Below are 25,078 nucleotides of genomic sequence, written 5' to 3'. Positions count from 1 at the left end.
CGATGTTGTATTTTTTGTACTGTACATGGAGTTAATTTTAGTGCTTTAATTTACAGTATATGTTCCATATACCTGGTTTTATAATTATTGTGGGAACCATAACTCTGAATTGCCTGGCTTTCATTTGGGCAAAAATCTCAGCATATTACTAACTTAGCTTTTTGCATTTTCCATCTGGGAGGAAGATTAGGCTGTGTGCTGTGATTTGATTTGGGTGCTCCACCTTCCTTGACTATCCCTGACTTTGGTTTGTGCTGGAGGGTTGATTGGTTGTTTCTGGAGAGTAGAGATCAGATGGGTTTCAGAGCCTGTCAGTGAGGTTGAATACTGGTCACTCTGGGTAGCTGTGCAAAGCAGAGATTGCATATTTAAATAAATACTGTTACATTTTTGACCTCGCAGTTTGTCAGTGTCGGGGAGGGGGGTGTCTAGTAAATTGCTTCTGTTAGGGGGATAAATTGATGATAAAGTCAAATATTTCTTCCATGCAATCCTGTTTATTTACAAACAATGTGCAAAATCCTGCTTTCCCCAGGAATCAAACTGCAGGAGATAGTTTCTTTGTTTACAGTTCCAAGTCCCTTTCTAGTCAGCACTTAGTCCAAAAACTCTTTTAGTTTTTTCCTCAAGGTCATGCAACCAATGCTTCTATGGCTCTTCTGCTATTTCTCTCTCACACACAGCTCCAACAAACAATGTCCTGCTCCCCATGTTTACTGATCCGTTCTCAGGGAAACCCGGGGGGCATGTGGTTCAGCTTCTCCTCAAGCCTTCCTATGTGCTTGTTTCTTGTTTTGCTTGTTTGCTTGTTTTTCTGTTGGGGTGAGGTGATGATGTTTCTGTTTTAGCTGACTGGTTCCCTAAAGGAACTCAGCTCAATTGCTTTTTACATGTATTCTGACTGAAAACAGGCGTCAAGGAGGTTTAATCCAATCTATAACAGCACTTGGAATTTCTAGAGTGCCTTCCCTCCATGCAGTGGTTAGTGCCAATATGTTAAATGCATTCTCTCATCTGTGGTAAACATCAGGTCTTGGAGGGCTCCTTCATTTTGTTTTCCTACTTACACAACCCCCCGCCCCCCTTCTCCCTCCACCCACAATTGTAACCAAAGATAGAAGCAGCAGCACTGCATGAGCAAGGAAGGCATCATGAGATACTTTGCTGGAAATATTTATACCTTATTCATAAAATCTACACCAAGTATTGATGGTATAGTGTCATTAGTATGTGTTATCTGAAGTAGGAGAGGAGGTGAAGGCCTTGTAGGAAGATATGGAGTTATCTTTGAGGGTCTTTTTTGAAACCTATCTTCCACTTAGTAGAAAATGGTTTATTTTAAAGTTAAAAATTCATTCTTTACAAGAATTTTTATGAGCCCAAGTGTTAAGTCATATCTGCTTCCACAAATCTCTTAGGGTATGTCTACATTACAGCATTATTTCGAAATATCTTTCAAAATAAGTTCTTTCAAAATAACGCTTCTACACACAAATTCATTTCGAAATAGCGTTTTGCTATTTCGAAATAGCGCGTCCACACAGATTGGATGCTGAATTGCATTTAAAGCCAGCTGAAACTGGTTCCAGCAGGGCATCAGGTCAGTAGTTGCTTTGTGTGGCTGCTGCCTGAGGCTATTTGAGGCTTGTGCTTAAAGGGACCCCCCTGGAAAGTTGGTTCTCAGCTTTCCCTGCTTGCTTGCCTACCTCGCTGAGAGACAGCAAAGCATTTTTTTCTCTGCTTTCTTTGGTTGCATTGACTTGGGACCCAACAGCACTCGGCACCATGGAGCCAGAGCTGCCTCTGGGCACTCTGGTGCTCATTTTGAATGTCTTGCTGCAAGGCCATCAACAGACTGCTGCTCCGCAGAGTCATCCGCCTCACTGATGTGGACATAGTGATTGAGGGGTTTGGCGCCCTGGGCTTCCCCAACTGCGGGAGGGGCAATTGATGGGACGTACATCCCCATCCATGCTCCGGACCACCAGGCCTCCCTGTACATCAACCGGAAGGGATACTTTTCAGTCATCCTACAGGCTGTGTTTGACCAGTGGGGCCAGTTCATGCACATAAACATGGGCTGGTCTAGCAAAGCACACCACGCGCGAGTGTACTGCAACTCCTCCATGTGCCAAAGACTGCATGCCAGGACCTTCTTCCCCAACCGCCACATCAGGGTCGGGGACGTGGACATGCCAGTGTGCCTGGTGGGGGATGCGGCCTGTCCCCTACAACCCTGGCTCATGAAACCCTACACAGGACACCTCAACCCCTCCCAGCAAGCCTTTAATGCCAGGCTCAGCAGGGCCCGCATTGTGGTGGAGGGTGCCTTCAGCCAGCTGAAGGCACAATTTAGATGCCTCTTCACCCGCCTGGACCTCTAAGAGCGGAATATTCCTCACGTGGTGGCGGCGTGCTGTGTGCTGCACAATTTGTGTGAGCGGAAGGGGGAGACTTTCCTGCCAGCCTGGATGGCAGAGGCTGACCACTTGGCTGGCCTGTATGTGCAGCCTGCACGGCTGCCAGCTGGGAGGCCCATCAGGGGGCTGTCCATATCTGGGAGGCCCTGCAGGAGAGTTTCCTGATGGAGGAGAAGTGAAGTCTCCCTGGTGTACCCCACTGGGGCCTTGTGCCTTATTCCACCCTCACATCCTTCCACTTCCACCTCCCTAACCCCCCTTCCTGATGTCAAATAAAAACACATGTGTTGCCAAAAACCAAGTCTCTGTATTGAATATAACTGGGGAGGAATGGGGAGGAGAAGCTCAGGTTTGGGGATCTTGCCGGCCCACTTATCTCCCAGCACTGCAGGTGTGGGGGCCTCGGCATCCTCGAGGGAAGGGGTAGCGGGTATGGAGGATTGGGCGGGTGGGAAGGGAGGGGAAGAGGAAGTGGGAGGGGGAGCAGGGGTGGAAGGAGGAGTGATAGCTAGGGCGGCTGCAGGGGCTGGAGCAGCAGGAGGCAGCAATCTCTGCACCAGGGTCTGCAGGTGGTTGCGGATGGCACAGCCCTGGGCAAGCAGCTACTGCAAGCTCTCCTGCTGAAGCTGGAGGTCTTTCTGCACCCAGTGCTGCTGGCTGCGGACCTGCCTTCACAGTAACCTCAGGTGCTGCTGCTGGTACTCCTCCTGGTTCTGGGTAAGCCTGCTGGCCCGGGTGTGGGAGGATGTCCTGGGCAGGGTGGTGTGCCCTGCACTCGCAGCTGGTGCAGCTGTGGAGAAACAAGAGAAGTGGTCAGTTATCCCTGGGGACACAGTGGGTGAAACCCAGCCCCCCTCTGCAAGGCGAGGACGGCAGGTTTCCTCACCAACAAGTCCTGCTATCCCCGGGAGTGTGAGCTGGCCCAGGACTGCACCCCTGCCTCTGTGCTGTATATAGTGTGGGGGTGGGGAGGGGAGATGTGCCCTGCCTCTGCGTAGTGGGGGCTTGTGGAGGGAGGGCATTGTGCAGTATCCCTCCCTGGGGTCAGGAGCATGTCATGTGCATGTCATGTGCATGTGGGTAACAGGCCAGGGCCCCTGTGTGGCAGCCAGCCAGGGCCACATGCCCTAGCTGGCATGGCACATGCACAGGTTGCTGCATGATCCGTGGTCAGCAAGGATCCCTCTCCCCGCAGTCCGCCCTGCATAAGGGGACAGTGATGGCACTCACATGTTGAGCCCACCCCAGCCTCAGAAGATAGCTGTGACATGGCTGCTGTGACAGCTCGGGGGTCCTGGGTGAGTGCCACGCTCCCTCCAGGATCCTGCGACACCTGGCCGTCGTTGTCCTCCTCCCCCATCTCCTCCATGCCCTGGTCAGGGCCCTCTGCCCCAGGGTCGATGACCACCTGGGGGGCACTGACCGTCCGGCCCCCCAAGATGCGTTCCAGGGCGTCAAAATAGGATAAGGGGTCTAGGTCTGCCCCTGGTTGGGAGCTGCCCCCTGTGGTCCTGGCATAGGCCTGCCTCAGCTCCTTTATCTTCATGCGTACCTGCTCCGGGGTGTGCATGTGGCCTTTGGTGGCCAGGCTGTCAGCCATCCATCTGTAGATGGCTGGCTGGCTCATGCTGGCAACTGGGTTAGGGGCAGCACGTGCGGGCTCTGGGCTGGCAGACCTGGAGCTGGCACAGACCCTGTGGCCAAACAGACTCTACCCCTTTAAGGGCTCCGGGGCTGGGGTGGGAGAAGCAGAAGAGTTTTCCTGGTTTGACCCAGAGTGGCCACCAGGGCACCCTCGGAAGGGCTGGAGGCCCCCTAGCATCTACACAGCGCTTATTTCGATTTAGCTATTTTGAATTTGGTATTATTCCTCATAGAATTAGGTTTACCAAATTCGAAATAAGTGCTCTGCTATTTCAAATTAATTTCGAAATAGCGGTTTAGCTGTATAGACACAGGGAAAGTTATTTTGAAATAACAGCTGTTATTTCGGGATACCTGAGGTATCCTGAAATAGTTACCCCATGTCTTTTGAATGTGTCCACTATTTTGAAGTATAGCGGACGCGCTATTTCTCCATCCCTGCAAATCTCATTGTGCGAAAAGTAAGGGATGGCTCAAAATAGCACTCTATTTCGAAATGTAGTGCTGTGTAGACAACGCCAAATGACAAAATAAACTATTTTGAAATAGACTTGAAATACGCTACGCAATTTATGTAGCACAAATTGCGAATCTTATTTCAAGTTTCGGGTGCTGGGTAGACGTATCATCAGTGCACTGGAAGCATTCATTAGCATTTCTGTGTATTGCAATACAGTACATTTCAGTACCACTGGGTTCTCTCAGTGAGGATCAGGGTCCTACTTAGCAAGACGCAGCATGAACATTGAGGTGTACACACACACAATTCCTGCTCTATAAAGCTTACAGTTAATTCAACTTTCCTCACTTCTCCCTCTTCACAGGGGTGTGAATTAAATGCCTAAGGTCACACAGTGAGTGAGATGGGAATAGAGCTGAGGTCTTCTAATTTCTAGCCAAAATTTAATTCTCTAGACTAGCAGCTATCCCTTAAAAGCACTTCTCTATACTTCCCAGTGTGATTATAACCAATAATTTACACAACTTGCCACGAGAGATTAGTTTACATTGGGCAGAGTCCACTCACCCCTTTCCTTTAGCTCTAAATTTAGTATCACCAGCCCCTGGAGGCCAGTCTTACCAGCCATAAGTAACTGGTGTTGCCGCAGCTGCTCCTAGTTTAAGGAGTTATAAACAAGCCTTTTAATGTATGCATGAAAAGGTAAAGACATGTGTATGTAACACTGTGAGAAATATGCCCAAGAGAGACTAAATATCCACAAATACAAAATATTGTGCCAGTTTCTACCCAAGCAATACCAAGGAAGAATTAAGTGCCAGTTCAGATATTGCTGGTGTGATGCCCCCTTGCAGCCCTTTAAGGTACCATTCATCCAGCTGCTGTACCTCTCTGGGTACGACTACACTGCATGCTAATTTTGAAATACGCTATTTCAGAATAGGCGTTATTCCTTGTAGAATGAGGTTTACAGATTTCAGAATAAGCCGTTTTATTTTGAAATAATGGAATGGCTGGGTAGACACTTGCATTGTTATTTCAAAATAACACTAGTTATCTCAAAACAATGGTGTAGTGTAGACACACTCTCTGTATTTATGAGATCCAGTATAGTGATGCTTTGGTCTGGACATCCTTACTGGGAGGATTGATCCAGCTGGTAAGTGAGTTCTGCAACCAGGCTTCTCTCCCACCAAAAGAAGCAGTGCTCTGCCGTCCTTCCTGGTCAGTTCCAAACCGGGCTACCCTGCCTTTCATGGACTCCTTGTGTAGTGGGGTGGATCCACATTATTTCTTTAATCTTCTCATTCTCTGGGTGGAGCCTTTGAGCCTTTCTGCTCCCTCACACTTACACTGGACAGTGTTTTACTTTAGGAGCAATCCCACTGAAATCAACAGGATTACTTCTGGATTAAGGGATTAGTCTATGGGTACGTCTAGACTACAGGGTTGTGTCGACAGAAGTTTTGTTGACAGATACTGTCGACAAAGCTTCTGTCGACAAAGAGCGTCTAGACTACATTCAGTTCTGTCGACAAAGCAAGTTGCTTTGTCGACAAAACCCTGTAGTCTAGACACAACCCTACATGCAATAACACCTTCTGTCGACAGAACTCTGTCGACAGAAGGCGTTATGCCTCGTAAAATGAGGTTTACCAGCATCGACAAAACTGCTGAGTTCTGTCGACGTTATGTCGACAGAACTCAGTGGTAGTGTAGACGCAGGTATAGTTTTGTCGACAAAAGTCCACTTTTGTCGACAAAACTCTGTAGTCTAGATACACCCTATGTGAGTAAGGGTGTCTGAAGCAGACTCTAACAGCGTGACATGAAGCTTTAAAAGGGAGCATGGCCAGTACACCTGTGCCTTCTCAGCACACATCCATGTGGACAATTACTTGGCCTTACGAGAGGGTACCTGGGCCCTAGGAGAGAAGGTACTGAGGAGTCAGGGCTGCCAGAGGAAAAGAGAGCTGGCAAAGACTGTATGGGGCTCCTTAGAGAGCATCAAGATGGGTTTGCTGGCTGATGTCCCCAAGGCAGAGACCATGTGCTGGAGAAGGCTGAAGGCAAGGGAGTGATGAGGGAACATGACTCTTGATATTTCCAGGGCCAGACAGCTAGTTCAAGAGGAATGCTCCCCAGCACGGATGCTCCCGCATGTGAGAGTTCCTGAGGGAAAGAGCAGGGTTGCGCTATAGCTGAAGAGGCTGGGATGGCCTCAGAAATAGAAGAGGACTGATAGGCTGGGTGTGGCCACAGGCATCATTGTGTGATATGTGGGGCTTTGAGGGATGAAATGAGGGGTGGTCTTAATATCCACTTATCACCTCCGGGGCAAATAATTATGATGTCAGGACTATTGCCATGGACTTCTTTGCTTGAGAGTTTAAAAACAAACCAGCCCCGAGGAGGGGTATTATTGAGAAAGTAGCACATGAATGACATTTTTGGGTTGTCTGAGGCTACGTCTACACTGCAGGCTTGTTGCACAAGAAACTTTTTGCGGGAGGGATCTTCTGCAAAAACTTCTTGCACAAGAGAGAGTCCACACTGCAGGGGCGCTCTTGTGAAAGAAAGCTCTGATTGCCATTCACAGAATGGCCACGAGAGCACCTGTGCTTCTTTTGATGGGCTGTTTTTGCACAAGAACCCCCTATTTGTGGTCCACACACACCTTTTAGCACAAGAGCTCTTGCACAAAAAGTCTTCTTCCTCCTAGAAAGAGGAATAAGTCTTGTGCAAAAAGCCCTCTCTTCTTCCGATTTACTGTAAATTTACTTGCTCAAAAACGCACTTGTAGTATGGACGCTCCACGGCTAGGTCTACACTGGCATGATTTTCGGAAAAGAGTGTCTAGATTGGCAGGACGCTTTTCCGGAAAAGCACTTTTTGCGGAAAAGCATCCATGGCCAATCTAGACGCGCTTTTCTGCAAAAAAGCCCCGATCGCCATTTTCGCAATCGGGGCTTTTTTGCGGAAAAGAAATCTCTGCTGTCTACACTGGCCCTTTTGCGCAAAAGTCTTTCGGAAAAAGACTTTTGTCCGAACGGGAGCAGCATAGTTTTTCTGCAAAAGCACTGACAATCTTACATGAGATCGTCAGTGTTTTTGCGGAAATTCAAGCGGCCAGTGTAGACAGCTGGCAAGTTTTTCGGCAAAAGCAGATGATTTTGCGGAAAAACTTGCCAGTCTGGACACAGCCCGTGGGTTTTTGTGCAAAAACTCTGCAGTGCAGACATAGCCTGAGAAGGGAAGCAAGCCTACAAAGGGGCATATAGGAGGCAGCCACTCTGTTTAGGGCCTTCAGAAAGGAAATAAGGGTATGTCTACACTACAAAGTTAATTCGAACTAACAGACGTTAGTTCGAATTAACTTTGATAGGCGCTACACATACAAACCGCTAGTTCGAACTTAATTCGAACTAGCGGAGCGCTTAATTCGAACTAGGTAAACCTCATTCTACAAGGACTAACGCCTAGTTCGAATTAACTAGTTCGAATTAAGGGCTGTGTAGCCACTTAATTTGAACTAGTGGGAGGCTAGCCCTCTCCAGCTTTCCCTGGTGGCCACTCTGGGCACCACCAGGGAAACTCTTCTGCCCCCCTCCCGGCCCTGGATCCCTTAAAGGGGCACGGGCTGGCTACGGTGCCTGTGCCAGGTGCAAGCCTGCCAGCACCCAGCCAGCAGACCCTGCACCTGGCACGGCTTGAGCCAGCCACCCGCTGCCACCCAGCCCTCCGCCTCTTCCCGGGACCAGTCTGGCGGCTCCCGGGAGCCTGCCCAGGTCCGCAAGAGGCAGGCACCCACCTGGTCTAGTGCAGACATCGTGGACCTCATCCACGACCTCCGCACTAGGCACAGGAAAGTGGCCGTCTAGGGCAGGAGAGCTGCCAGCCTGGCCACCCAGGAGCAGGATGACATGAAAATCAAGGTGGTCCAGTGAGACCCGCGACCCTGAGCCCTGAGCTTAGAATGGCCGTACGGGGTCAGACCAAAGGTCCATCTAGCCCAGTAGCCTGTCTGCCGACAGCAGCCAACACTAGGGACCCTGGAGGGGATGGACCGAAGACAATGACCAAGCCATTTGTCTCATGCCATCCATCTCCAGCCTTCCACAAACAGAGGCCAAGGACACCATTCCTACCCCCTGGCTAATACCACTCCATGGACCCAATCTCCATGACTTTATCTCACTTCTCTTTATACTCTGTTCTAGTTCTAGCCTTCACAGCCTCCTGCAGCAAGGAGTTCCACAGGTTGACTATTTGCTTTGTGAAGAAGAACTTTCTGTTGTTAGTTTGAAGCCTGCTACCCATTCATTTCATTTGGTGTCCTTTAGTCCTTCTATTATGGGAACTAATGAAGAACTTTTCTTTATGCACCCTCTCCACACCACTCATGCTTTTATAGACCTCTATCATATCCCCCTTGGGTCTCCTCTTTTCTAAGCTGAGAAGTCCCAGCTCTTTAACCTCTCTTCATATGGGACCTGTTCCAAACCCCTGACCATTGTAGTTGCCCTCCCCTCTCCCACCCTCTCTCTTCCCCTCTCCCACCTTCTTTTCCCAGTCTCCCCGAGTTTTGTTCAATAAAGAGAGTTTCTATTTTTGAACACACGTGTCCTTTATTTTGTACATCAGGAAGGGGGGCTAGGGAGGGGTAAGTGGAAGGAGGTGAGGGAGGAATGGGGTACGAGCCCCCGATGGGGAGGACTGGTCTGGCTCTGTGGGCTCCTCGGGGTGGAAACTCTCCTGAAGCCGCTTGACTGACCCCCCCCTCCGGATGGCAGCCTGTGGCAAGTGCAGCCGGGCTGATGGCCGAGTGCTGTGATGTGCCGACTGTGGGCACTCAGGGCACTCCAAGCCAGGACTGCTTTGCAAGCAGGGAACCCCTGAGAACTGTCTGTCCGGGGTGGGGGTCGGGTCCCTTTAAGCACAGCCCTCGGCTAGCCTGAGGCAGCAGCTCCACGCTCTAAGTTCTAATCTGATGCCCTGCCGGCACTGCTTCTGGCCATCCTTAACCTCAGTTCAGGGTCCACTCAGTGTGGACATGCTAGTTCGAATTAGCAAAATGCTAATTCGAACTAGTTTTTAAGTTTAGATGCACTAATTCGAATTATCTTAGTTCGAATTAACTAATTCGAACTAAGTTAGTTCGAATTAGTGCTGTAGTGTAGACATACCCTAGGTTAGCAGGAAAATAAGCACCAATCACACTTGGCGGTGCACTCTGAAGACAGATTCTCAGGTAGACCCAATGAGTGCTGGGTGCAGCTGAGAAGCTGCTCAAAGAGTCTTTTTGCTGTTCTCTGGTCCTGGAGCCCAATCTGTGCCTGCCCAGTTCCCAGCATAATTTAGAGCAATTATCCTGATCAACATCCCTTTGAGAGCAGATCCAGCAGTCAGATACAGTTGGAATGCAGCAGAACTTCAACAACACCTCCTTACACCTACTCCCACCCAACCCTACATCTGGGACCCAGGTGTAATATAAAGTTGGAGGAATCCTTAGCTAGCTGGGTAGCTTAGCTTTATGGCCTATCTGTCCTGCTGAAAATGTATGGTGGATGGAAGAGTCTTGGACTGTTTTTGTTCCACGTCATGTGCTGGGAGAAAAAATATGGCATCTATACTGTAACTGTTCATAAAGAAGATTTTTGTAGGGAAAGAGCATATGCAATCCTTTTATGAAACCCTCTGAATAGACACTAGAACTGGGGTTGTAACCAGTCTCAGCACACGAGACTATGAGGAGAATGAAAACAGCTAGACCCACTAACGACATTTCTTTTTCTCCTGGTCCTCATCTCTCAACCTGGCCATACAGACAAAGTGATGCAGGAACTTGAACATCCGTAAGATCTCCTGAATGGATTCCATGCACCTATTCCCAGCAATGTTCTGAGTAATACAGAAGAAACAACAGACGATATTTCCTGGGAAGCTAAATCAGCAAGCCATTTACTAAAAAATAAAGGAAGACAACTTTCCTGAGGAAGCAGGGAGTGCAGAGGATTCAGAGGGATGAAGCAATTAAACAGACTCTTGCCTTTGTTTCTTCAAGCCAGGAATGAACCAGATGCATATGTTTTCAGGAACTTCCATTGCTTAATAGACTTTGTTTATTGTATGATGCAATGAGAATGTTGTAACCATTCTGCCCTTTAAAGAGAATAAGCACTGTCTCACCCCTCAGTTCCTCACAAAAGCAATGGATGGACTTGGATCCCTGTTTATTGTTCTATCTTACATTAACATTCCCTTTCACTGTTGCTGCAGTCTGTCTTCCATAAAGAAACCCCTACCCCAGTTTCAACTAGAGGTAGGCTTTGCCACAGGGTTCAAATCCAGAGGCTAATCCAAAAATAGAGCTTCCCTAATGTTCAGTGGTGCACCCTTTCAAAAGTAGATTAATTCCTGGTGTAACTTTCTTGACTCTCGTGGAAATACAAGGATGACTTTACCTCAGTGATTTTAATATATTTACATTTTATTAGATAAGTGGTGAATTTGGTTCAAATTTAGGGGGGGGTCCAACAGCCTTGCCAGACTCCTAGGTAAGGTGTGTGTGCAGAGGAGCTTCATGCTCCTGGAAGCAGTGGGGCTCCTCCACCCCCAGGCAGCCCTGAGAGCCACCCAGAGGGCCAACATGGTGCTCCAGTGACAATTTAAAGGACCCAGGACTCTGGCTGCCACTGCCACCAGAGCCATTTCGCAGGGGCGGATATAGGGCAGGGCGAGCAGGGCTTTATAAAGCTGTGAGTCAGCGACCAGGGAGCTTGCAAACAGGAGCAGCAAACAGGGAGTTTTGAGAGGGAGTTGGGAAGGAGCCAAGGTACTCTTGCCAGTCTTTATAGTTTAGTTTAAAGGTTTTAATAAAACCTTCCTGTTTTAACTAGAATCCTTATCAATCAAACTCATTCATAGGAAAGAATGCAGACAGAAGCCCAGCAGCAGACTGGAAGCTATCCTGTTTATTGCGTCGAGTGTAACATGTAAGATTACCAGTCCTGTGGGTGGGTGGTGTATGTGTGCACCCGTTGCAAGGAGCTCCTGACCTTCAGAGACCGAGTTCAGGCTTTGGAGGCCAGGATGGCTGAACAGGAGGAGCTAAGGGAGGCAGAGAGCTGTGTTGATGAGACTTTCCCGGACACTGTAGTACTGTCCCACCTCCAGTCTGAGAGCCCCAGTGCTCTTAAGGAGGATGAAAGTCTCAAGGGAACAGAGCATTCAATGGGAGCAGAGGGAAACCATCCCGTAGTTGGGACCTTCCTTCCAGAGGATGTTGCGGTATCCTCTTGCACTGAGGATACCTCTGAGAGGGAGGGAACACCAGTTATTAGGAAGAGACAGGTGTTAGTAGTGGTTGATTTGATTGTTAGAAACATAGATAGTTGGGTTTGTGATGACCAGGAGAACTGTATGGTCACTTGCCTGCCTGGTGCGAAGGTTGCAGATCTCTTGAGGCATCTAGATAGACTTATGTGTAGTGCTGGGGAGGAGCCGGTGGTCGTGGTACATGTAGGTACCAATGATATAGGGAAGGGTAGGAGAGATGTCCCGGAGTCCAAATTTAGGTTGCTAGGAAAGAGACTGAAATCTAGGACCTCTATGGTGGCATTTTCAGAAAGGCTTCCAGTTGCACGCACAGAGCCAGGTAGGCAGGCAGAGCTTCAGAGTCTCAATGCGTGGATGAGACGAAGGTGTAGGGAGGAAGGGTTTAGATTTATTAGGAACTGGGGACACTTTTGGAAGAGGGGGAGCCTATACAGGAAGGATGGGCTCTACCTAAACCAGGGTGGAACCAGACTACTGGCACTAAACATTAAAAAGGCCGTAGAGCAGTTTTTAAACTAGGAGATGGGGGAAAGCTGATTGGTGCACAGAAGCACGTAAATTGGATGGAGACTTCTCTTAGAGGAGAATCCATTGATAGAGATTCTCTAGGCTGAAGTCAAAAAGAGAGGAGGGGAGAGGACAAACAATGGGCCAGAGCAGACAAACAACCGCATATAAAGGAATCCAATGCATCAGGGAAAGGCAGACAAATAAACATTGGCAATTTTTAAGTGCTTCTACACAAATGCTAGGAGTCTGACTAATAAGATGGATGAACTAGAGTACCTCGTATTAAAGGAGGAGATTGACATAATAGGCATCACTGAAACCTAGTGGAATGAGGAAAATCTGTGGGACACAATCATACCGAGATATAAAATATATCGGAAGGATAGAGCAGGCTGTGTGGGTGGCAGAGTGGCTCTGTATGTGAAAGATAACGTAGAATCAAATTAAATAAAAATCTGAAATGAATCAACATGTTCAATAGAATCACTATGGATAGTAATTCCATGCTCCAATAATAAGAATTTAGCAGTAGGGATATATTATCGACCACCTGACCAGGACAGTGATACTAACATTGAAATGCTAAGGGAGATTAGAGAGGCTACCAAAATAAAAAACTCTATAATAATGGGGGGGTTTAATTATCCCCATATTGACTGAGTACATGTCACCTCAGGAATAGAAGCAGAGATAAAATTTCTCAATGGCTTAAATGACTGCTTCTTAGAGGAACTCACAAGGAACTGGTACAGGAACTCACAAGGAACTGGTACAGGAACTCACAAGAGGAGATGCAATTCTCAATTTAGTCCTGAGTAGAGCACAGGATCAGGTCCAGGAGATAACTATTACAGGACCATAATAGTGACCATAATATAATAACATTTAACATAATATAATAACATTTGGGAATAGTGACCATAATATAATAACATTTAACATTCCTGTGGTGGGAAGAACACCTCAGCAGTCCATCACTCTGGCATTTAATTTCAAAAAGGGGAATTACACAAAAATGAGGAGGTTAGTTAAACAGAAATTAAAAGGCACAATGACTAGAGCCAAATCCCTGAAAGCTGCATGGAAACTTTTTAAAGACACCATAATAGAGGCCAAACTTAAATGTATACCCCAAATCAAAAAACATAGCAAGAGACCTAAAAAAGAGTCACCGTGGTTTAACCACCATGTAAAAGAAGCAGTGAGGGACAAAAAGGCATCTTTCAAGAAGTGCAAGTCCAATCCTAGTGAGATAACTAGAAAGGAACATAAACACTGTCAAATCAAGTGTAAACATGTAATAAGAAAAGCAAAAGAAGATTTTGAGGAACAGCTAGCCCAAAACTCAAAAAGCAATAGCAAAATGTTTGTTAAGTACATTAGAAGCAGGAAGCCTGCTAAAAAACCAGTGGGTCCCCTAGACGATCATAGAATCATAGAACTGGAAGAGACCTCAGAAGGTCATCAAGTCCAGCCCCCTGCTCTAGGCAGGACCAGTTCCAACTAAATCAACCCGGCCAGGGCTTTGTCAAGCCGAGACTTAAACACCTCTAGGGATGGAGACTCCACTACTTCCCTAGGTAACCCATTCCAGTGCTTCACCACCCTCCTAGTGAAATAGTTTTTCCTAATATCCAACCTGGACCTCTCCCACCACAACTTGAGACCATTGCTCCTTGTTCTGCCATCTGTCACTACTGAGAACAGCCTCTCTCCATCCTCTTTGGAACCTCCCTTCAGGAAGTTGAAGGCTGCTACCAAATCCCCCCTCACTCTTCGCTTCTGCAGACTAAACAGACCCAAGTCCCTCAGCCTCTCCTCATAAGTCATATGCTCCAGCCCCCTAATCATTTTGGTTGCCCTCCGCTGGACCCTCTCCAATGTGTCCACATCCTTTGTGTAGTGGGGGGCCCAGAACTGGACACAATACGGCCTCACCAAAGCCGAATAAAGGGGAATGATGACATCTCTGGATCTGCTGGCAATGCTCCTCTTAATGCAACCTAATATGCCATTAGCCTTCTTGGCTACAAGGGCACACTGTTGACTCATATCTAGCTTCTCATCCACTGTAACCCCCAGGTCCTTTTCTGCAGAACTACTACTTAACCGGTTGGTCCCCAGCTTGTAACTATGCTTGGGATTCTTCCATCCCAAGTGCAGGACTCTACACTTGTCCTTGTTGAACCTCATCAGTAAAGAATAAAATTGTCAGGCATGTAGAAGAACATAATTTGTTGGATAAAAGTCAACATGGCGTCTATAAAGGGAAATCATGTCTTACTAATCTATTAGAGTTCTCCTCCAGCAATGAGGTGTATCAGTTAATCCTAACTAAGGACTTAGTTCGGATTAACTTCTGACTGCCGCGTGTAGCCGTGGGCAGTCAGTTCGAACTAAGTGGATTTAACAATGGCGCCCGCCCGGGAACATGCAAATGAAGCCTGGGATATTTAAATCCTGGGCTTCATTTGCAAGTTCGAATGCCTACATTAGCCACCCTAGTTCAAACTAGGGGGCTAGTGTAGACATACCCTTAGAGTGTTGCCAAGAAATGAAAGGTGAGGAAGTGCTCGGGTGAGAGGGGGGACCTATAGAGAACTCTGCACATGCAAGGAATGGGAAAGCTTTAATGTTAAATAAGAGCTTTTGATATTTAAAAAAGGAAAATATAGTTATATATTTGACTTATGGCAATAGCAACTTTATCACAAAGTTATATGCAGGATTTCTGGAATGCCGAATGGTTGCATATTTGCAGATCAGTGGATGGAAAAACGTTCTACAGTTGTGACAAGACAGATGACAAGCGCTGTGACAGAGCCACTTGACTAGTATCAGCTCTGTCACTCATTTACTAGCAATAATAAATTGTAGGCCCAATTCAGCAACATTCAGATCTAAATTTCATCCCTACAAAAGTATTGGAGATCATTTTTCATGGCTCTGTGAGGAAACTCAGTATTTTTTTATGAACTGCTCTAAAAATGTGACTGTGCATGTGATTGCCATGCTGTGGTTATGAAAGACGAACTTGCTGTACCACATTATCAGGACATGTTCCGTTTTCTGCTTTTACCATCTGTTTGCTTTCATATGCTTTCTATTACCGAGACAGTGTATTTACAGCTCTAACAGAATTAGTAGTAATAACTGAGCTCCTAAAACAAACACTGTAGTAAATACAATGGGCAATATTCTACTCTCCCCTCCAGCCAGGCAACACAACAGAGATCTGTTCTATTACACCCATGTGAGCCAAGTTCTCTTCTCTGTTCGCTTCAGTTAGATTGTATGAGTGTAAGTGAGAGGAAAGCATGGGTCTGTTCAGGCCTGCCAACAGGGGAGGGCAAAAGGGCAACTTTCTGGCAATTCAAAAAGGCCCTGGGACTCCAGCCACCATGACTGCTACTGTAGCTGCAGCAGTGACCAGCGCCCTGGGCCCTTTAAATCACCACTAGAGCTCCAGGTGGCACTAAAGGGCTAGTGGTGGGGAGAGCTATCTCCAGCAGTGCCCCACCAGACCAAGGCCCTGCCCCTTCTGGGAGCACAGAGCTCACCCCCTCACACACACTTTGCCCAGGGGCCCAGCAATTCTGTCAGCTCTCCTGGCTTTATTATTCCTATTTTATGCTTAACATTTAATCAAGTAGCATAAGACTTTAGTCACATTTTAGGCACAGCTGCATGACTGAATGCAGTGGTGGGGAACTTAAGGCCTTGGGGCCAGATGCAGCTCCTGGCTTGTCTGGATCTGGCCCCCAGGCTCAGAGCTCCCCCCAGCGCTGGGGAGCACACACTGGCACTCTATCCCCCTACTGTCCCTCCACAGGGCTGGAACATACAAAAACTACTACCTTGGGCTGCCCCAGGCTCTGGTGTGAGAGGGGAATGTGGGGAGTGTCTTTCTCCTTCTCAGTGAGGATGTGTTGGTGTGTGGGTTTGGTTTTTTTTTTTTTTTGGCTTCAAACTTACAAAGGAATGCTTCTCATTTTGTAGAAGTGATAAGAGTCTCAGAAGATCTGCCAGTCACATTACATCACATCAAATCCTCATGGACACAGACACATGATTTCCAAATTATTTGTTCAAAGGCTTTTTCTGAAAGGTGAGGCAGGGATTTGATGTTGAATAAAGAGAAGGCAACCAGGGCGTAAGAGACTGCAAAATCTGACCACACATAGGTTAGGTGAGGCTGATCCTTACTGATGACCAAAGGAGGTGAAAAGTGATCATACAGAAATGGAAAGTTTGCCAGGTATTTGTCAGTTCAGTTTGGAAATGGATTCTGGTTTGTTTTTCTTTTCTTTATGTGTCTTATTGTATGTTAAAACGTGCCTCTGGGGTGGCTGCTGGGGTAGCTGCAATATAGACTCACAAATCAAAATGAATTATTTTAATAGTGTAACAACAAACAAGGGTTTTATTACATGACTGAGCCTAGCATACCCTTAACTCAGCAATGGTCCAACTAACCTGAAGAAGGATGATGGGAGGGATATGGAGCTGCTCTGTAAGGCTATTTCTATACAGCAGTGTTATTTCAAAATAACTGATGTCAGTAATTCTGAAATAATAGAGTGCATGCCTACACTGCCAGCCTTTATTTTGACATAATGTCAAGCTAGAGGACTTCTTATTCCAAGTCCTGTAACCCTCATTTCATGAGGAGTAAGGGAAGTCAAAGGAAGAGTCTTCTTCCTTTGACTTCCTGCTGTATAGACAGTGCCAAAAGCCAAAATAAGCTATTTCAGTTTCAGCTACGCCATTGACGTAGCTCAAGTTGTGTAGCTTATTCCGACTTTAGTCCTGCTGTGTACATATACCCTAACTTATTAATGCTGCATAGTGACCTGGGATATTTACAGTATGCATGTTGGTTTTGTTTAATTGCAGTTTGCAAGAAAATGAAACATAAAGTAAAACTATGGGTCAAGATAATCTGCCCTCCCTCCTTCGCAAACATATCTAAGGGTTATCAAGAGACAGTACCAAAACTATTCACTTTCAATATTCTATTTCCTGGCTCCAGCCAACTTACAGAAGTGAGTTGATAAGCAGGATCAAAGCTTGGGAATTAACAAGAATAAAGCACCACTACATCATTTAAAAAGAGAATCTCTCAGGAGATGGGTTTGGCTGTTCAGGTAGTTTTTCAGGGGTGCTGATGCACACAGGCAACCAAGAGGAGTGTCAGAAGAAGGTAAACCAGAGTAGGTCACCATAGCAAGATAAATGTGTGGAGAGTGTGTTTTTAAATCCTCTTTACTCTGATGCTCTGTTCCTCATGTTAAAATAATCAATATTTCAATTCTAAGAAACATGTCCATTCATTACATTTGCCATTGGCCACCACATTCCTGAAGGCAAGAAATTCAGTTGCTGTTCTCATTTGGTACTGCGAGTTGAGCACAGTGCATATACAGGATGGCACAGCCCCGGGCCTGGTCTGAGAGTGGCATAATTGCAAAATGTGCTTGCTGGAGATGTAAAAGCATGAGTTATGGCACCTCAGGGGTACACTCTGGGGGTATGTCTACACTACCCCCCTAGTTCGAACTAGGGGGGTAATGTATGCATACTGCACTTGCTAATGAAGCCCGGGATTTGAATTTCCCAGGCTTCATTAGCATAAAGCCGGCGCCGCCATTTTTAAAAGCCGGCTAGTGCAAACCCCATGCCGCGCGGCTACACGCGGCACGGACTAGATAGTTCGGATTAGGCTTCCTAATCCGAACTATCTGTATACCTCGTTCCACGAGGCGTTCAGATAGTTCGGATTAGAAGCCTAATCCGAACTATCTAGTCCGTGCCGCGTGTAGCCGCGCGGCACGGGGTTCGAACAAGCCGGCTTTTAAAAATGGCGGTGCCGGCTTTATGCTAATGAAGCCCGGGAAATTCAAATCCCGGGCTTCATTAGCAAGTTCGGTATGCATACATTACCCCCCTAGTTCGAACTAGGGGGGTAGTGTAGGCATACCCAGAGAGTCTAGAGAGGGAACAGAAGTCCAATTACCCTGTAACTGTGATCCATGGTGGAGCAATTAAGATGTTGGACTGGAATTCAAGACACCTGGATTCAATTCTTGACACTTCTACAGACTTCCTGGATGACGCTGGGCAAGTCACATAGGCTATGTCTACACAGCAGCATTATTTTGGAATAAGCTATTCCGGAAGAAATATTCCAGAATAACTTATTTTGAAATAGCGCGTCTACACACAAAATGCGTTTTGAAATAGCACTTAGCAATTTCAAAATAGAACGTCCACACTGATTGGCCACTGAATTGCATTTAAGGCCACCCGGAACCAGTCCAGGCAGGGCATCACATCAGTAGTTACCTCATGTGGCTGTTGCTTGAGGCTATCTGAGACTTGTGCTTAAAGGGACCCCTCTGAACAGCTGTTTCTCAGGTTTCCCTGCTTGCTTGCCTACCTCTCTGAGGGACAGCAAAGCATTTTCTCTTCTTGCTTCGGTTGCCCTGACTCAGGACACCACAGCACGCTGCTATGGAGCAGGAGCTGGCTCCAGGCACTCTTCAGCTCTTGGAACTTTTGCTGCAAGTCATGCAGCACTTTCTGCAGGCTGCCTCCCAGGCTCTGCAGGAACCCAACCCCCAGGTTCTTCTTGGAGACCTTCCTTGGATATGTGGGGGAGTGGCTACAGGACCTGGACACTGCCCACTGTGGTCTGGGCAACATGCCCTGCCACATCTGGTGTCTGGATAATAGTGAAGACCGGTGGGACCACATCGTTCTGGAGCTCTGGGGAAACCAACAATGGCTCCAGAACTTTCAAATGAAGAAGGGCACCTTACTCAAACTCTGTGAGTGGCTCGCCCCTGCCCTGAGGTGATGGGACATGCACATGAGGCCCACTCCCCGCCTCCAGAAGCGTGTCTCTAGCACCCTCTGGAAACTCTCCATGCCAGACAGCTACCGATCTGTGGGGAACCAGTTTGGTGTGGGGAGATCGACTGTCAGGGCCCTGCTCATGCAGGTATGGTATTATCAGGCTATTGTCTCAGGATGGGGATGGGCTTCCAGGGAAAAGGGGGTTGGAGGGTGGAACAAGCCCCCTCCCCAGGAGGGTTTGTTCTGACCTGCCCGCACAAACCTGGGGTGGCTGTGATTGCAGGGAGTTTCTCCTGGTGGAGAGGGAATGGAGGAACTCTCAGGCATCCTGGCACCCCTATGATTCTCAGATTGTCTCCTTCTGCAGGGCGATAAACAGCATCCTGCTGTGCAGAGTCATTCGCCTGGCAAATTTGGATGCCATCATCAAGGGGTTTGATGCTGTGGACTTCCCCAACTGCGGGGGGGGGGGGGGGGAGAAAGGCGGGACTATTGACAAGACACACATCCCTATCCGTGCCCCAGACCACTGGGCCTCAATGTACATTAACCAGAAGGGATACTTTTTGGTGGTCCTGCAGGCTGGGACTGACCACTGGGGCCAGTTTACAGACATAAATGTTGGGTGGTCAGGCAAAGCACACGACGCACATGTGTTCAGGAACTCTAGTGTCTGCCAGAACCAGCAAACTGAGACTTTCTTCCCTGACCAACACATCAGGGTTAGGTACATGGACATGCCCGTATGCCTGGTGGAGGATGCAGCCTTTCACCTGCAGCCGTGGCTCATGAAGCTGTACACCGGCCACCTCAACCCTTCATGACAGGCATTTAATGCCAGGCTGAGCAGGGCCTTCATGGTGGTTGAGGGTGCCTTCAGCCACCTGAAGGCGCATTTTAGATGCCTCCTCACTTGCTGGAGCTTAGAGAGCACAACATTCTGCATGGGGTGGCTGCGTGCTGTGTCCTGCACAACGTGAGCGAGAGAAAGGGGGAGGCCTTCCTGCCAGGGTGGGGGGTGGAGGCGGACCATTTAGGCAGGGCCTATGAGTAGCTGTGCATGGCTGCCATCTGGCAGGCCCATCAGGGGGCTGTACACATCCGGGAGACCCTGAGGGAGAGTTTCTCCCCAGGGAAGCAGTGACACTGTTCCCTGGTCCACCGCAGTGGGGGCTTCTGCTTCACCCCTCCCTGCCATCCCTTCATTTACCTCTCCCTTTACCCCCATTCCCGATGAAAAAATAAACACACTTTTTTGGGGGCAAAACGTAACTGTCTTTATTTTACAGAACTGTGGGCTAAAAGAAACTAAGGATAGAGAAGCGAAAGAACCTGCAAGAGGGGAGGAGAGAGGATGGAAGAAGGGGATGTAGAGAATCTGGGAGGAGGAAGCTGGAAGAGGAAGAAAGGAGGAGGAAAGGCTCAGGGCTCAGGCTTGGAGTGGCGCTGGCCTCTGTGAATCCCATCGCTGTGGGTGCAGGGGCCTCGGTGTCCACACAGGGGTGGGAAGGGTGTAGAGGGAGAAGCGGGAGGAGGCAGCATGCCCTGCACCAGGGTGTGCACATCATTGAACAGGGAGCGGCCCTGCAGATCCCACCAGCTTTCCCGCTGTAGCCGCAGGTCCTCCTCCACCGAGCAGTCGATGGTCCTGCACGGGACTCGTAGCGCTGCCACGTGCTGTCACTGGTATTCGTTTATTGGATGTGTGCGCCTGCAGAAGCCTCGGGTGTGGGAGGATGTCCTGGGTGGTGTGGACCGCCCTCCACTCACAGCTGGTCTGGCTGTGGAGAACAAAGAAAGATGGTCAGTCATCCCAGGGGACATAGTGCCTAAAGCCCAGCCCCCCTCTGCAAGCCGAGAGCGACAGTTCTCGGCGCCGTTGCAGCCAATATGCTTGGAGCCAGGCCACATTCACTATTATTCAGTGCGCCCTTTTATTCAGTGGCCCTTGATGTCCCCAGGACTGGAGGCTGCCCCGAGATTGTGGCCATGCCCGTGTGCTGTGTGCGGGAGTGCTGAGTGTGTGTGTGTGTGGGGTGGGGGGGATGGCGGGGCGGGGAAGATGTCTCTTGCCTCCTTCTTGAGATGTCCCCTGCCTCTTTCTTGAGGTGACCTGTGGATGGAGGGTGTCTCACCCCTTGCTGGTCTCTCCAGACACCCTGTGGTCAAGAACCCAAGGCTCCTGTGTCGCAGCCTGCTGGAGCCACGTGCCCAGGAGCGGCATGGCACATACTTCCATGTGCACAGGTTGCTGCGTGATCTGCAGCCAGCAAGGGCCAAGTGTGGAGCACCTAGCTCTCTCCATACCCCCTGCATGACACAAAAGTGATGGCACTTACACAATGTTCCTTCCCTGGCTTTGGACGAAGCCTGGGAAATGTCCGCAGGGAGGTCTCGGGGCTCCAGGGTCAGGTCAGTGGTCAGGCTGGGCTCCTGGTTCTGGGCCTCCTCCTCTTCCTCGTCACCATCATCTGGAACCCCAGTGATGACAACGAAGGGCATCTCCATCCTGGAGTCTGTAACTACGGGGGGGGGGGGAGACTGCCCTGCCCCCCAGGATGCGGTACAGCTCCTTACAATCTGGGCAGGTGTGAGGCTCTGCCCCAGATTGGGAGCTGCCCTCATTGGCCCTGGCATAAGCCTGGTGGAGCTCCTTGACCTTCGTCTGCACCTGTTCTCGGGTGTGGATGTGGTCTTTGCTCCACAGGCTGGCTGCCATGCAGCCATAGATGTCCACCTTCTCGCATCTGGTGCGGAGATCCTGGAGGTTTGTCTCATTCCCCCCACACCTCAATAAGGGGCAGGACCTCCGCACCAGACCAGAAAGGCACACATCGCTTGCGGCCCCTGGCAGGCTCCTGGGAGCTGGCTGAATGCTCCCGGAAAGAGGTGGAGGGCTGTCTGGCACCATCTGTCTGGCTCATCTTGAGCCAAAATGCAGTCAGCAGCAGCTGTAGGGTGGATCAGGGCTGTCAGGCCTGCTGCGAGCCACAAACCCTGCCTGCAGAGTCTGAAGCTTTAAGGGCTCCATGGGAGGGAGGGGCGGGGGGAATAGAGTTTTCCTGTGTGTGCCCAGAGCGGCCAGCAGGACACCCGGGGAAGAGCTGGAGGCCCCCCTAATTCGAATTAGCCCCTATTCCCTGTCTACACAGCGCCTATTCAGAAATAGCTATGTCATAATAGGCTCTATTCCTCATAGAATGAGTTTTTCAGAACTTAAAATAAGCCATCCGCTATTTTGAAATTATTTTGAAATAGCAGTTTGGCTGTGTAGACGCTCGCAAAGTTATTTTGGAATAGCGATCATTATTCAGAAATAACTTTGCTGTGTAGACATACGCTTAGAATATTTTTCAAAAGATGCCTAAGTTCAAAATGATTAGGTGCTTTGGAAAACTTTGACTTCGTCTCCGCCTCACTTTCCCATCTGTAAAATGGAGATGATAATACCCTATTCCACAAAAGTGCTGTGAAGATAAATTCATTCATGTGTGAGAGGTGCTTAGATATGATGAGGAACAGATAAGTGCTTTGGAAGAATTGATTGACCTTCAAACCATGATGGAAGACTCAGTTCTTTTGGGGATGCAGGAGCTAATGGTTGTGTGGTGAAAGAGTTTTATTTGCTGAGAGTTGCCAGTAGGTTTGCTGCTGTTGCTGGTTCTTTTTAAGATGAATATCTTTGGGGGATGTTTTATTCAGAATTAAATTAGATTAAATAAATGAGTTGGAGTTTTGAGTGCATAGGGGATGCAGACTTTGGTGCAAATCAATATTGATAAAACAAAGAATGACAAAATTCTCACAGGGGTGAATTATTTTTGGTCAAAGTCCAAATTTCTTAATCAAGGTATAATCAGGGTCTGAACTCCAGAGAAACATTTTTCACACCACAAGTACTCCTGTGCAATGAACATGTTCAATGCTGCAAAATATTCCCAGGGCCTGTTGCTTAAAAATTTAATGCATTAAATAAAAATAAAATCAAACTACTGTATAAACTAAAAGTAACTTCCAAGAAAGATATAATAAATTACATTTGAGACTTTGAGAAAGTACTTAGATAAAATGTCAAATAGATGCAGATAGTAGCATTAAAAGACTGTTAGACAATTGTCTTAAGTTTTCAATGTGTTTTGTCAAAATTATTGTAGGCTGTGATGTTATTGGATTCTGATATGAACATGCAAAATATTATTGCAACCACTGTTATGTTTGCACCAAATCTTGTGCAAAGTGGGCCAACTGAGATGTCTATGGAAAGCTTATGATTTGCTAATTCTGTTTATACTATTCATATGCACATATTTTTGTATTTAAAGTTACAAGTACATAGCCATTACTCATATTTCAAATGTTTGCTTCTGGGAGATTATCAACAGGCTTCACTCACCTACTGTGAAGTGAGTTGCTGTGCTTCACTGACAATGTACCTGAAATGGTGCCAATCCACAGAGAAACTTTGCTGTGAATGTTCAGACCAGCATGAAAGTGATGGATGCTAAGGACTGAGTCATGCATGGACAGGTGACTTGCTCATGTGACAAACTCCATCTGGGGCTTACTTTCACCCAAGGAGAATAATGGGATTCCCTTTACATGGGCAAGATGGGTTTCCCCCATCTTTATCTGCATTCCTGTCTTATCTTTGCTATGAACTCATCTTAGGAGGACTGATGACCCATCCTAACAAAGGATGTATTCCAGAGACTTTTAAGATAGCAGATTATTCCATATCAGCTACTAGCCTCCACAAAGAGCTCTTGTAACTGTGGTTTCCTTTAACAGTTTGACTCTCAAACTTTTCTTTCCTTCTTTTATTAATAAACCTTTAGATTTTAGATTATAAAGTATTGGCACAGCATGCTCTTTGGGGTAAGATCTGAGGTATAAATTGACCTGACAATGTGGTTGCTCCTTTGGGATAGGCAGAACCTGTTTGGATTTGGTGAGATTGGTTTTCATGATTTCATGGTTTCATCTGTGTAAGGTGTGGTACTAGTTGTGGCACATGGGAAGCTGGAGTGTCTAAGGGAATTGCTTGTATGACTTCTTGCTAGCCAGTGTGGTAAATATAAGTATTCTTTATGACTGGTTTGGTGCCTTATAGTGAAGGACCCTCAGTCTTGGGCAGTAAGTAGCTCTGTTTCTAAGCAATTTGTCCTGATGTGACCCTCTCAGCAGTGCCCCCAGAATCTTGTTATATTACATAGGCATATCCAAATATAGATAGAGAAAGCTATTCAGAACTTTTCAGCCGTCTGCAGTTTATTTTACGTTAAGTATCAGAATCTAAAAGAAAATAACAGTTAGTACACAGGAACTCTATATTTTTATATAAAATAGATATATAGTTCCCACAGAGCTAATGGATCTGTATAAGCTCTCAGAAAGAGTTGGTTACCTAATGTAAGATGCAGAATATTTATTGTAAATACTATATGTTACAGTAATAGCAACTTCATTGTGACATGCCAAAGCCTATGGTCTCTCATGACAAATAAAATGGCAAGATTAAAGACTATGTTTCTCTTTGAGTCAGGATGCATAGAGAGTTTTGAGCAAGAGGAGGTCACGCAATCAGAAAGCTGTCCAGGTTCAGAGATAGTGACAGATGTCCAATAAGAGGCAGAAAAATCCACTCAAGTGTCAACAGGTTCAGGTGTTTTATTAACTGATTATATCATTTTATGTGAGTTGTTTTTAGATGTTATGTTTTTTCTGAAATGGAAGATAACAATAGCCATTGCAGTGAGTGGATTTTGACTCCTGTCATGTTGCAGAGGTATTGCCCTTCTGCAGCACAGATGCTTAACCAGAAAAGTGTTCATGCTATAGTGATTCA

At 47.4% G+C, this 25,078-nt stretch overlaps 1 protein-coding gene across 2 annotated transcripts in view; it reads right to left on the bottom strand.

Moving 5' to 3' along the window:
- Positions 1-2,777: 2,777 nt before the first annotated feature.
- Positions 2,778-25,078, bottom strand: part of EFCAB11 (EF-hand calcium binding domain 11) — a 210,464-nt gene continuing 188,163 nt past the window's right edge. Inside the window, exon 6 of one of the 2 annotated variants that reach the window (XM_075926731.1) lies at positions 2,778-3,210. In XM_075926731.1, the coding sequence (XP_075782846.1) occupies positions 2,793-3,210 (418 nt within the window). In that variant the 3' untranslated portion in view covers positions 2,778-2,792. Of the gene's footprint in view, positions 3,211-20,557; positions 21,015-25,078 lie in introns of those variants that run through there. The other variant, XM_075926732.1, reaches the window with a different exon arrangement.

This window comes from Pelodiscus sinensis, chromosome 4, assembly GCF_049634645.1.
Source record: "Pelodiscus sinensis isolate JC-2024 chromosome 4, ASM4963464v1, whole genome shotgun sequence".
NCBI classification, from domain to species: domain Eukaryota; kingdom Metazoa; phylum Chordata; order Testudines; family Trionychidae; genus Pelodiscus; species Pelodiscus sinensis.
The sequence above is the reverse complement of the archived record's forward strand: the minus strand, read 5'-3'. Positions and strand labels throughout refer to the sequence as shown.